This window comes from Zosterops lateralis (assembly GCF_965231275.1).
Source record: "Zosterops lateralis genome assembly, chromosome: Z".
Taxonomy (NCBI): Eukaryota; Metazoa; Chordata; class Aves; order Passeriformes; family Zosteropidae; genus Zosterops; species Zosterops lateralis.
In genome coordinates this window covers 81,482,497-81,495,589 of record NC_139800.1, presented here as the reverse complement: position 1 = coordinate 81,495,589, position 13,093 = coordinate 81,482,497, and the positions used below count along the sequence as shown (strand labels likewise).

At 50.1% G+C, this 13,093-nt stretch overlaps 1 protein-coding gene and 1 long non-coding RNA gene across 2 annotated transcripts in view; one reads left to right on the top strand and one right to left on the bottom strand.

Moving 5' to 3' along the window:
• Positions 1–1,441: 1,441 nt before the first annotated feature.
• On the bottom strand, positions 1,442–7,477 carry LOC310922678. Its single transcript, XR_014592468.1, has 3 exons — positions 7,366–7,477; positions 1,812–2,018; positions 1,442–1,566 (listed from the first exon to the last, which is right to left on the bottom strand). It is a non-coding gene; the product is annotated as an uncharacterized lncRNA (long non-coding RNA).
• LOC310922676 (bromodomain and WD repeat-containing protein 3-like) overlaps positions 7,161–13,093 on the top strand; it is a 42,738-nt gene continuing 36,805 nt past the window's right edge. Inside the window, exons 1-4 of the mRNA XM_083883411.1 lie at positions 7,161–7,269; positions 7,355–7,413; positions 7,570–7,599; positions 7,827–7,886. Of these exons, the coding sequence (XP_083739537.1) occupies positions 7,233–7,269; positions 7,355–7,413; positions 7,570–7,599; positions 7,827–7,886 (186 nt within the window). The 5' untranslated portion in view covers positions 7,161–7,232. The remainder of the gene's footprint in view (positions 7,270–7,354; positions 7,414–7,569; positions 7,600–7,826; positions 7,887–13,093) is intronic.

Here is a 13,093-nt window from a genome sequence, read left to right as displayed (position 1 = left end):
GAGAAAGAAAGGTGTCCAGAGACATCAGGAAACACATGGAGAGAAGAGGATCCTTAATAGGAAACGGCAGATCCTTTGGACTTCAAGGACAATGTGGAGAAGGAACACAAGATGCTTTTTTCCACCTCTACAATCGAATTCCACACTTGTCCCATTATAATCCAGGGACAGCAAAGATAAGAAAACCTCAGGGAAATAAGGACTGATGGCACAATTCTGTCCTTATGGACACCATGGGCCTTCACAGATTCACCTCCCACCTGCAGAGGTTTTCCAGCAGAAATTCAACCACACAGAACTTGGGAACTTCACAAACTCTAAATACACTTTTATTGGTGTAAGAGAAATGAAAGGGAACAGCCAACAGGGCAAGAACTTGCAGGTGTTAAGAACCACCTCACTGGAAATTAAATTAAATTAGGCCTTTGATAAAAAAACAAAACAAAACAAAAACAAAAACAAAAACAACCAAAAAAACCCCCAAAAAAACCCCAAAAACAAACAAACAAACAAACAAACAAAAAAACACACAAAAAAAAAAACCACAAAAAACCAAAAAAAAAACCCAAAAACAAACAAACAAACAAAAAAAAACCCCCAAAAAACCCCAAAAAAACCCACAACAACAACAACAACACTCTAAAGGGCCTTCCAAGAATGTAAGGCCTCTCCAAATCAAGATGACACATAAAACATTTTCTAGCAGGTTATGTCCCAAGCCCTAATAATTTAAGGCCAAAAATAAAAAGAGATTCTGAACTCCTGAGGACATCAGGGAAAGACTTTTCCCAGAGATACAAAGCTGGAAGGCTACAGGAGAATGTGAATGTCCATTAAATGATGGAAGTGCAAGAATTAAATGAAATATGGGGTTGCTTTATTGCAGAGGAATTTATGGAAGTTTCCATGTTAAAGCTTTTCCTTATGAGGGATAAGAGGAAGATGTCATCTCAAATGAAAGATCACGAGAAGAGGCTTCATACTCAATAAATAAAAATAATGTGAAGAGAATTCCTGTACAGGACAGCACTTTGAGAAATGCTCCAAAATATCATTGTTGGATTCCATGATTAGTGACTTAGAAAGTCCGTTCTAAACTCACACTCCTGTAGGCAAATTTACACAGGACAGCTTTCTAATCCATCGCCTCATGTAGTAATTGAGAATTAATTTTATAAGACTGTATTTAAAGAGTATTAATGAGCTTATTTACAATGTCTGCCTGTTAGTGATATCAATAATTATAAAAAATACATCAAACTGTTTCATAACCTTTTATTTCAATAAAATCAGCACTCTAAAAAAGCCTATTGCACTCCTTCTCAATATTTCTGTTATTTTTGTAAAATGAAAAATATAATTAAAACATAATAATCCTCAAAACTTTATGGAAAAAGGTATTGGGATACAGAGGGATGTAATTTTATTAGAATTGTTTACTTAACTGACGGAGTTCCAGTAAAACTTGCTTGTCCAGGGAGAGGTGACAAATTCCCAGCTGCAGTTGGATGCTTTATGCCCAGGCTTCCAGGAGAACCCAAAAATTCAGGATTTGGCCCTAAAAACCTAAAAAATCATAAACAAAACATCAAAGGATTATTTACAAATATTTATCATGGCCTGAAGTTGCTGAATTAGCCCAGTAGTGATATCAGGTGATATTTTTGGGGTGATATCCTTGTGCAGGGGACCCCTGGACTGGTGGCAGCCATGAGCATGTCAGGAGAAGCTGGAAAAGGTTGGGGACGGGGAGTTTGATCCCAAGCAGGGGACACAGGTGGAGTAGTAACACCACCAACAACAAAACCTACCTGGTCACTTACACCCAGTAGTAATTTTGCTGCTATAAAACCTGGGGGGTTCCAGGCACTTCGAGGAACAAAGTTGGAATTCAGAGACGCTGAGGATGGACCTGACACTGACACCATTCCCCTGGTGCTTCTGCTGGCAGAGCCCAGAGCACACAGGGACACAGACCCTTTTCCTGGGTGCTTCATCCACAGCTGGATTTGGCATTTCTGTGTGAAACAGAGATAAGGAGAAATGTTTATATAATAGCCAGAAATTTCCCTGCTTTGCAAACCAGGCCGAGTAAATTCCCCCAGCCGCAGCAGGGCTGATCACAGCTCAGAGCAGCTAATGGCTGCCATAAGGAATATGAGATATGGATCAGTCCACGGAGCAAGGGATGACACTGCTCCAGGCAGGTAGAACTTAGGCTGAATGGATTTTAGGATTCTCAAAAGAAAGAAAAATAAAAACAAAAACAAAAAACAAAACATCATATTTACATCACCAGTACAAGTAATTTATCAACAAGATGAACTATTGCAAGATAGAATTTAGAAACAAAGGCAAGCAGCGTCCTGGCTGTTCCTCCATCGCCTTCCTATGGGATAATGTTGCACCCGACTCTTGGATGTCTGGCACCATCTAGAGGAATGATTGGAACGATGCAGCAGAGAATTTAAATAATAAATTATTAAAACCAGCAAAAATCCTAGAGCACATCTTGTGTAATATCTAACAGCTATTTCGTTATTATTTAGCAGCTCTTGTTGAGGGAGAGAACCACAGGAAGGAGAGGGAATTGGAGATCTGTCCTGCAAAAACAGGACAGGATGTCAGTTTGCACACATGAGCCCTGCACTCCACCAACTATAATTAGTGCTAATTATTTTGCACCTCATTAATTTTTTAAAATAAACTATGTATCAAAATTTGAGGTTTCTGTATGTAAAGATCATAAAATAACCTTGGATTTTTCAATATTCCTTTACTCACAACTGCGTAGCACAAGGCACCAGCTCCTAAATTCCTTCTGAACCGCTCTTATTTTTGAATCAGTTAAATAAAAACTTGGTTTTAATTTACTACTATCCTTATCCTTGTTTGCCATTTAGCTCCATATGAAAGGCCCAAGATGAGCAGGATGTTTACAGAATTCCTTGTGGGTTGCCTCCAACTCAGGGTATTCTACGAAATCTACGCAGAAAAAATAAAATAATAATAATAAAATTTTATATATATATATATATCGCACAAGCCAAAAATGCTTAATTTGTCCCAGTGTTTAAATACAGCTGGATTCAGGCATGTCCATCCCCATCTACATTTATTGGAAAGGTACAATGCAGGTAAACCCACCACACCTGCAAAATTCCACTCTAAACTTTCCTTTTTTTGATTTTTAATAACATAACGTTTCTGGTTATGCTAAACCACAGTTCTGTTTTCTGTTTCCAGCTAAAGCAGGATTTGACTCATGAGGACAGATTATAAATAAAATACGAGAGAGACACCTTTACCTGATGTTACAAGCTGATTGTGGGGAAATTAATTTAATTTTGTAGTCAAATTAACCAGGGGGTTGAGTTTTACTTTTAACTACAACTGAGAGTAAAACTCCCTACAACACCAAATGGGGAGAAGCAAAGGGTATTTGAATGTCATCAGTTCCTACTCCCAAAATCCCTCAAAAACTTTAGATTTTATTTATTTACAGCGCACTATGGAAAGAAACAGCTACAATCCAGGTTATTCCTTAAAGCATCCCTGCTCCTGAATCCTCATTAGTCTGTTCTCCCTCCTCCTGCCACCAGCTGCTGCTGGCATTTACATAACAGAGCTCTGCTCTGAGGAAAGATGAATCAGCACATCCATAAAACCCTGCTTTCACTCCGAGATTTACTATCACCCCCAGCATGCTGCTGCTTGGATGCAGAGGATCTGGAAAAAGATGAGTCATGGAGCTGCAGGATCCTAGAGTGGTGTGGAAATGGAGCTCCTGGGGAAAGAGAGGATGGGCATAACTCACCAGCAATGACTCCTGGAGGGGAAAACCTGGGAGAGGTGGGAAGAGGTATTGATAACGGCCCCTGTAGCAGGCTTGGGGAGTAATGAAGCAATTGGGAGAGTGATAAGGAGAGGAAGCTGAGGTGCCAGGGAGTCAGGAATGCTGGAAAGAGGCTCGAGAGTCACTGCACAGCAGCACAGTCCAGCCACAGTGAGGCAGAGGGAAGTTCCCAGTGAGCTGTTTGGGAATGAGGAATGCTGATTGTACCTGCCCCTGGAGCAGGTACCTGCACAGCTGTGCCCTGCAGCACACACAGGACACACCTGGGGCATTCCCAACACCTTCCCCTCCTGCTGATGCAGGAATCCATCTAAGCCACGATGTGGAGCAACATGGCAGAGCACTGACACAAGGACATGGATTCAGCACCAAGCAAGGAGCAGCCAGACTTCCAGCTGGAATGCTGCAGGAAAGGACACAAGCAAGGCATGGATAAGCTTATTTTGGGAGCATTTTCTATCCTGGGCTTTGAAAGCCCCTCTTAGTCACTGCAGAAGTGCCCATGGGCTCTAGACAGGCCCAAACAGAACAATCCTGCCTGGTGCTGCAGCTTCACCTGTGCCACACCCCAGCTCAAATAAAAGCAAATCATGAGTGGAGAGATTCAGTAAGGCACCAAAGGGTGCCAAGGAAATGTCACATTCCTAAAGAAATACATAATCATGGAATCCCAGAATGGTTTGGGTGGGAAGGGCCTTAAAGCCCATCCCATTCCACTTCTGCCATGATCAGGGACACCTTCCACTGTCCCAGGCTGCTCCAAGCCCTGTCCAACCTGGTTTTGGACACTTCCAGAGATGGGGCAGCCACAGCTGCTCTGGGCAGGGCCTCCCCACCCTCACAGGGCAGAATTCCTTCCCAATATCCCACCTAACCCTGCCCTCTGGCAGTGGGAAGCCATTCCCCTCTGTCCTGGCACTCCAGGCCCATGTAATCTCTCTCCATCTTCCCTGTGGGATCCCCTCAGGAACTGGCAGACCACAATTAGGTCACCCTGGAGCTTTTCTTCTCCAAGCTGAACAATCCCAGTTCTCCCAGCTTTTCCTCACAGCAGAGCTGCACTATCTCTGCACTCTGATTATCCTGGTGCCTCCACTGGACTTGCTCCAACAACTCCATGTCCTTCCTGTGCTGGGGATCCCAGGGCTGGAGGCAGCTCTGCAGGTGGGGGTCTCCCCTAAGCATGGATATATGAAGGAGCTGTTGGCACTGGAATGCACCAGGACGCGGTGCTGGGCAGTATTTATGGGGCTTTTTTTCCCCTGACATGGAATTCTGTTCAGCTCAGGAAGGTGGATTTGTACTTTCAGGGCACATCATAAAACATCATCTGTGTTTCCTCCTCTGCCTTCCCACCGTGCATGAAAAGACGATCCTACAGTTCTGGGCTCTGGAGACAGGTGGGAGAAACATCACCTCTCCAGAGAGTGGGATCAGTGTGTGCTTCTCCTGGCTGGGAATTTATCCTGAGAAGAGCAGTTTCAACTCCACAAAGCTCCACAGCTTTGGAGGCTCTGGGTCCTGCTGGGAAGCTGGGAGAGCTGTCACTATTGGGAAGCCACTGGAATTGGCAGCTTGGTGAGGTGGCACCTCGTGTCTGTCCACTGATGAGCTGAGAAATGAACCTGCCCTGAAAACATTCCAAGGGTAATTGTTTTGAGCCTACAAGGAAAATGGAAACGGCCTTGGGACAAGGACAAAGGGAAGTGGCTTCCCACTGCCAGAGGGCAGGGTTAGGTGTGGTATTGGAAAGAAATTGTTATTGCAAAGGTGCTGAGAAAAGGGTGCCCAGAGCAGCTGTGGCTGCCCCTGGATCCCTGGAAGTGTCCAAGGCCAGGCTGGACAGGGCTTGGAGCAGCCTGGGACAGTGGAAAGGTGTCCCTGTCCATGGCATGGGGTGGCACTGGATGAGCTTTAAGGTCCTACTACACACGGGTTTATCAGGTTCTGTGATCCTATCAACTGTCACCGACAACTCAAGAACTTTAGAAGGTGATGAGGAGAAAACAGGGTCCACACATCACCCACTTCATCCACGCTCCTGGCACAAAACCACTTCCAAAGCCAGAGGAAGGGGTAGGTGAGTACAGGTGAATTATGTGGAACAGCTGAATGACAAATCCCCAAATCCCTCTCCCTAGACTGGCTGGGTGGCTGGAGGTATCCCGTGGAGCTGCCAGCAGGAAGGGCTGCAACCTGACTGCACAACAGGAAAACTCTGAGCCAGTGCCTCAGCAAACCCACCTGATATAAATATACGCTCAAACTGAATTTATTCTTAGTATTTCCAGAGCATGAACTCACAGTGATTCAGCTCTCAATATTCCAGGCATGAGGAGAAACATTGTCCTTTGTTTTTCCACGATGACAGTGGTTTTTACACTGCCAAGGCTCTGGAGTTCTAACACCAAATGTCAGGTACATGAAATAAAACTCACTTGACGTGTTTTAGCAACTTATTACTGAAGTGACACTGCTTTCAGGGGCTCTGACAGACTGCTTCCCATGCAAAAACACTTATTTCCATTAAAACTATCTACTCTAACCCCTTTGTTACTTGAGGAGAACGGGTGCTGCATCCACCATATTTAAATTTCCTGGTCACTGGGAGCAAACACTTTATCTGACCCCGAAAGCCACTTCCCTGCAACCAGGCCTTGTTTATGGGGACCCCGGGAGGGCTGTCACTGGCAGTCCTGTGTCCCCTCCACGGCACACGCACGTGGGCTCCATCCCCCTACCCTTTACAGGATCCCTAAAACTCCTAAATCCCTTCATTCTTCCAAAAACTGCTTCACTTGATGCACACACGGGGCTCCGGCAGGCCGCGAGCACTGAGGCCGAGAACGCCGTGACCTGAGGGCAGCCAGGAAGGGCGGCCGCGGTGAGGGCCGGACCCGCGAGGCCGGCGGCCGTTAGCGCTGCCCCGTGACGGCTACCGGACCCTGTGCAGCGAAGCGCGGCTCAGCGCGGCCCCGTGACGGCGGCCGAACGCCTCAGGCACATCCCGGCTCTCCCGGCCCGGCCCTTCCCCTTCCTCCCCTCCCTCTCCTCCTCCTCCTCCTCCCTCTCCCCCTCCCTCAGCCGCCGCCCGGAAGTGTCGGGCGCCCCCCCGAGGCGCGTCACCGCCCCGCCCTTCCTGCCCCCCCGCCCTGCCGGCGCTGCCGCGGGCGCCCCCCGGCGGCGGGCGGCGGGCGGTGCGGGCGGCGCTGGGTGCGCGGAGCCGCGATGAGCCCGGGCGGGACCCGCGCCCGCTCCCGCACCGGGACCCGCGCCCCGCGCCGCCTCCGCCGCCCCGGCATGGGGCCGCGCCCGCGCTAGGAGCCGCGTCCCCCCGGGGCTCCATCCGCCACCTCCCCTCCCCCTCCCGAGGAGGATGGCGGCGGCGGCCGCCCCGACCCAGCTGGAAGCCGGTGGGTATCGCTGGCGGCGGGGGCTGCGCTCCGCGCCCGCTCCCTCTAACCCTGTCTAACCCGCTCTTCCCCCGCCCCTCCGCAGAGCTCTACTACCTGATCGCAAGGTTCCTGCAGTCCGGACCCTGCAAGAAATCCGCCCAGGTGAGCGCGGAGCCGGCGGGCCGGGCGGGCGAGCGGCCCCGGGACGGGACGGGACGGGACGGGACGGGACGGGACGGGACGGGCGGCGGGGCCGCTGCGCTGCGGTCTCACGTCCTTTGTGTGTGTGTGTGTGTCTGTGTGTCCCCGTGTCCGCAGGTGCTGGTGGAGGAGCTGGAGGAGCACCAGGTAAGGCGCCTGCCCGGCGGGACGGGGCAGCCCTCGGGACGGCGGGGTCGGCGCTCGCCCTGCCCCGTCTAACCCGGCCCATCCCCGCCCGGGACACCCGCCGGAGCGCGGCGGGGCCGGGTCAGGGGCCGGGGGGCTCATCCCGGGGGGCTCATCCCCGGGGGATCCCGGACGGGTCTGTCGGGCTCTGACCGCCGCCCCCGGCCCCCTGTCCCTCCCTCCCGCAGCTGATCCCGCGCCGCCTGGACTGGCAGGGCAAGGAGCACCGCCGGAGCTTCGAGGACCTGGTGAGACAAGTTTCGCTCCCGACTTTTCCCACAACTTCCCCCGCTCCCCGCTCCTTGCACCGGGCGCGTCCCCCGCCCCCGCCCCGTTTGTGTGTCCCCCCCCCCCCCCCCACGCCAGGACTGCGGGCTGCGCTCCGCCGAGGCCGCGGCGGGCCGGGGAGTGCGGAGGGGAGGGCGGGGAGCGGAGAGGGCCCGGGGCTGGCGGTGGAGCCGCAGGGCCGCCGGGGCAGCGGCGCCGCGCTATTGTGGGGCCGGGGGTTATCCGAGGGCACGCACCGGGGCCCGCCGCGGCCAATGGCGCCGCGCCTTACAACGCCGACAGCGCCGCGCCGCGATGTGAGGCGGCGGCTGATTGGCTGCGGCGGAGCCGGCGGGGCGGGGGGCGCGGGGCGCGGGTCTCCCCCGGTCCCCCCGCGCCATCGCCGCCGCCCCGCCCGCGCCCCCGGGGCCGCCCCGCTGCGGGCCGGGCCCCGCCGCCTTTCCGCGGCCCGGAGAGTGGGGGGGACGTGCCGGACGTGCCGCCGGGCCCGGCGCTGCCGGCTGGGTCAGGGATTCCCGGCCTGCGGCGGCCTGCGCGAAACCCGCCCCTCGGCGCGGCGTCTGGGCCTGCTGTCAGGCAGGAAGGGAAGGGTTAGGGAGCGTAGCGTTGTGGCCGTGAAATGCCGGTGAAATACACGTAGCGGCCGCTTTTGCTGAGGTGTAAAGCCCGCGGATGTGTGTCATTGAGGAAGGTCAGTCTCCCCGCAGGGCCCGGCGGGGCCCGCAGCCCCCAGGGGTGTCTGTGAGAGCGGCAGGACCGCGGCCCTGCCCGGCCTTTCCAGAGGGGCCCGGCGGCCCTTGGTGTCATTGCTGGGAGCCCTGGGCACTGACGTGTGGCGCTGATGTAGCGCTTTGCAGCTGGGAGGCTGTGAACTTCCCCAATAGCGTCAGTGGCACCGGTACCTGTGCCCAGCACCGGCACCTCACCGGGAAGGAATGGGAAGCACGTCCCGGCCTCTCCCGGCCCCCGTGGAGCGCCGGTGACGTGGGATTTTGCCATGGCTGTTGTCAAACTCCTCTGCAGCCAGCTCAGGAGCTGGTGTCCTGCTGTAGCAACACTGTAGCTCAGGTGTGAGCAGAACTTGTGTCCAGGGGAGGCCTTTGGACCCGCTGCCTTTCCCTGTCCAAAGCCTGTTCAGAATTTCAGGTGGAAGCTGGGCTTCCTCACACCTCTTGTGGATAATTCTGGGATTGTAAATTGTGTGAGCTGACACAGAGTGAGTTCTGCATCGAATAGGTTTTGGTGCTCTATGGTCTTCCAAGAGAGTGTTAAATCTGGCTGTGGGCTGTCTCAGGTTTAGCGTGGGACTGCACCAGTGTCCAAGAGGAATATCAGCAGTGTCACTGTGGAGTCCAGTGTCAGAGAGAGTGGTTTGGCCTGTCACTTGGATTAACATATGATTTCTTTCCTTACATTCTCTGTGGCACAGATACAAAAGCCTTAAAATCTTTTTTTAAAGTGTGTGTGAACATGTTGAAACGAGTACTTTCCTTTAACATTTCAGAAATGAGAGGAAAACCATTTTGAAGTGAATTTTGGAGTTAAAGGGAAATTTCTTCTTTCTGTACGAACTCTCATCATAATTAAATTCAGGATTTTTTTTCATATGTCTCAAACTAATCAGCACTAACCTATGCTTTTAGTTTGTCTTTTTATCTAGCATTATTCAACTGTTTCTCTTGGTGTACAGTAAAGACCAGGATTATAAATGAATCATTACAGGGAGACAGGTTGATGCCGTGTGGGATAAGCTGAATTTTTCTCTCTGAATTCTCAGAGTATCAAGGATGTTGAAGAAAGGCTTTTTCTCCCTCATTGCTTAGGGTTTGCTGGGTTTGGAATTTGGACTTTTGTCTGCTTATGATTGTTTATTAACCTGAGCTCCTCAACTTCAGGGCTGGCTGGATGTCTGAATGCCATATTCAGAACAGAGCCAGGGTTCTGAAGGACACAAAACATTCTGACCTTCGTTTCAATTATCTCAGGCACATAATGAACTGAAATTAAATTGGAGATGCCAGCAGTTGGAGGTAAAGGTTTTTCTCCTACCCATTTCTGCATTTTACAGACAGAAACCCCAAGTCATTTACAGTCTCAGCTGGGTGGTGCAGCTACTCTGGTCAGGCAGGTAATTGAATTTGTGAGAGTTTACAACCCAGAAAAGTCTGATTTCTTTGTTTGCCCAATATTCAGACAGAATATTTCTTGATCTGGTTTTTCAGCTTAATTTTCCATCCTCAGTGTGGCTGTTCAGGGGCTGAACGGTGTTTTTCAGGGAATATGCCAATACTGTGACCACTGAGAATGTTGTTACTGGTCCTGGGCTTTTGGGAGTGATAAATATGGAACAGCCCAATGGCTACTGGGTGGTTTTTATCTGCGGAATGTTTACTCCCACTTCACTTGAGTTTTTAGGCAAGATTCGAAAGCTCACTGTGAGATTCCTTTGTTCCCTTTTTTTTTTTTTTTTTTTTTAACTTAATCTTTTACTTTAAATGTCAGGCATCACAGGGCAGACGAGTAATTTAAGGCACGCCAATAAGAATTGTACCTATGGAGCAAAACCACACAGAATGCAAGTTTATGTGTATTTATGTTCCTTTTCTTTTTCCTGATTATTTTCATATTGGAGCATTTTTTTTGCCTGCAGGATGTGGCTGCCTGTCTAGGTAATCACAGAGTCACAGAGTATTCCGAGCTGGAAGGGACACACAGGACCATCAGTCCAGCTCCTGGCCCTGCACAGACACCCCCACAACCCCACCCTGTGCATCCCTGGGAGCCTTTTCCAAACTCTCCTGGAGCTCTGGCAGCTTTGAGGCCATGCCCACTCCCTGGGGAACCTGGGCAGTGCTTGATACCCTCTGGAGGAAGAACTTTTCCCTGATTTCCACCTAAATCTCTCTGACACACTTCTAGCCATTCCCTGGATCCTGTCCCTCTTTCAGGGAGGGAGATTGGTGCTGCCCTTCAGGAGGAGCTGTAGCCCCCAATGACTCTCCCCTCAGTTCCCTGTTCTCCAGGCTGAATTCTCCAGGTGGACTCCACAGTGGTTTTTCTTTCCCACTGACTGCTGGTGAGACATGGGATGTGTTTGTGAAGGGGAGGGTTGGTACATCACAGAGTCCCGGCCTGGTTTGGGTTGGGAGGGACCTTCCAGCCCATCCCATTCCACGCCCTGCCATGGGCAGGCACCCTTTCCACTGGACCAGGTTGTTCCAGCCTTATGAAGGCCTGAAGAGTGTCCAACGTGCAGGCAATTAGTGCTCTGGTTTTAAACGAGCCACAGCAGCTCGGTGTGGAGTCAGCTGCTGTACAGATGAGTCAAGCTGAGCGACTCCCATTATCAGCACAGTCTCCAGTGACCTGCTGTTCCACATTATCTTTGTTTATTCCTGATAAAGGTGACTGGGCCTGCTCTGGTTTTAAGAACTTTCTGATGGTCTGAGTCTTCTGGCTCAGCCTGGTTTGGTCTTTGTGCTGAAAAAACATGTAATTCCAGGCAAAACAGAAAATCAGCTGTTGTTGGACAGTGGGGAGTTTGCATCCACGAGCGGCTGTGCTGGTATGGAACAGCTTATGGGATTTGGCTCCGAGTTCCTGCCTTGCCCATCTGCATTGATTTAAACCTAGCCCTGAGTCTGAGGTGCTGGTATTTATAGATCCTGCCAATCCCAGCATTAGCAGAGCAGAGATGTTACGGTTTTGTCACCTCAGGAAAATGTCATCTGGTAGCATGGTCGTTCCAACCTGTTCTCTCCAGGGACCCCAGTGGGAAAAAGCTTTTTTAATTCCAGTCTATTTGCATATTGTTGGTATCTTGTGCAAGTCCAGTGTCTGGGCTTCTTTTTGCTTAGATTCCCCATTTGAGGTTGTGAGTAATTTCCTGCTTGCTCAGCTGCCTTGGCCTCTTGGCCTCGTCCACTGCTGTTTGATACAGTTGTCAATTGATTCTTAATTGATGGTTGTTTTGGCAAATGAGGGAAGTGTTGGATGACTACCTGGAGGAGAGAAATCCACTGCTGAGCCCCAGCTGGGCCTGCCCAGCAGGAGTGGGGACAGAGCAGCCTCTGAAGGGTCACGTTCCTGCCTCATTCCAGTCTGCAGCTCCTGTCTCAAACCTGTGCTTTGAAGGGATGTTCCACTGGGCTTCCCAAAAGAGATGGTTTCCAGAGCTCCCTGGTTCCCATCTCTGGCAAAACAGACATCTCACCTTAAGCAGTAGTCACTAAGAGTCTTTTTTGGGTTGTTTGTTCCTTGTTCATTGAAACCTTCCTTGGAGGAGGAGCTGTCAGCAGCTGTAGAATCACAGACTCCTGGTTTGGAAGAGACCCACAAGGATCATCAAATCCAGCTGCTGTCCCTGCACAGACACCCCAGGAATCCCACCCAGTCCTGAGGGCATTGTCACACCAGGGGATTTTGTTTCAGGGATCAAGAAGCTCCTTCTCCCAGCTCCAGGGAGGACTCTGCTCGTGGTCTCTGAGTTGGTGCTACCAACCACAGGACTGTGAACAGGTTTAGGGACTGAATTTCTCCAAGCCCTGACGTGGCTTCACAAATAGTTCTTTCTTTGTGCTTATCACTGGAGGAGCTTATCTCAGCCTGGCTCAAGCAGTCACAACTGGGAGAGTTTTTTAGAAAGAGGAGATTTTTAAAAAATAATAGATTGGCTTCACTTAATCCTTTACTTTTTAAATCCATTGTACCTGTGTGGTTACTGTGTCAGAGAACTCACCTGGTTCTGTTGCTTTCTTGTGCTCTCATATTTTAGCTTTTATAGGATTTTTCACATCCTAAGGCAACAAAACATATTTTCTTTATGATTTATCCCAAGATGCAGCATTTGTTCTCACTTAGCTTGTTTTCAGTTCTGCATTATTTTAACATGCATGTTTTGGGCCTGTATTACTCATCTTAATTTTTTTCCAATTTTCCAATTATTTTCTAAAATATTTTCTCATTATATTTTAAAATATTTTCTAATGTATTTGAGTAGCAGATAATATCCTTGCTGCTGTTTTTTCATTTTGCCACGTGGGATTTGGACTAGCACAGACTAAGAGGTGTAGCTGTACCTTTGCCTTTTTCCATCCTTTTTTTAAGGAAAATCTGATCTGCAAAACATTGGTTTTTTTCAGCTGGATGTTTGCAACTTCGTGTTCTA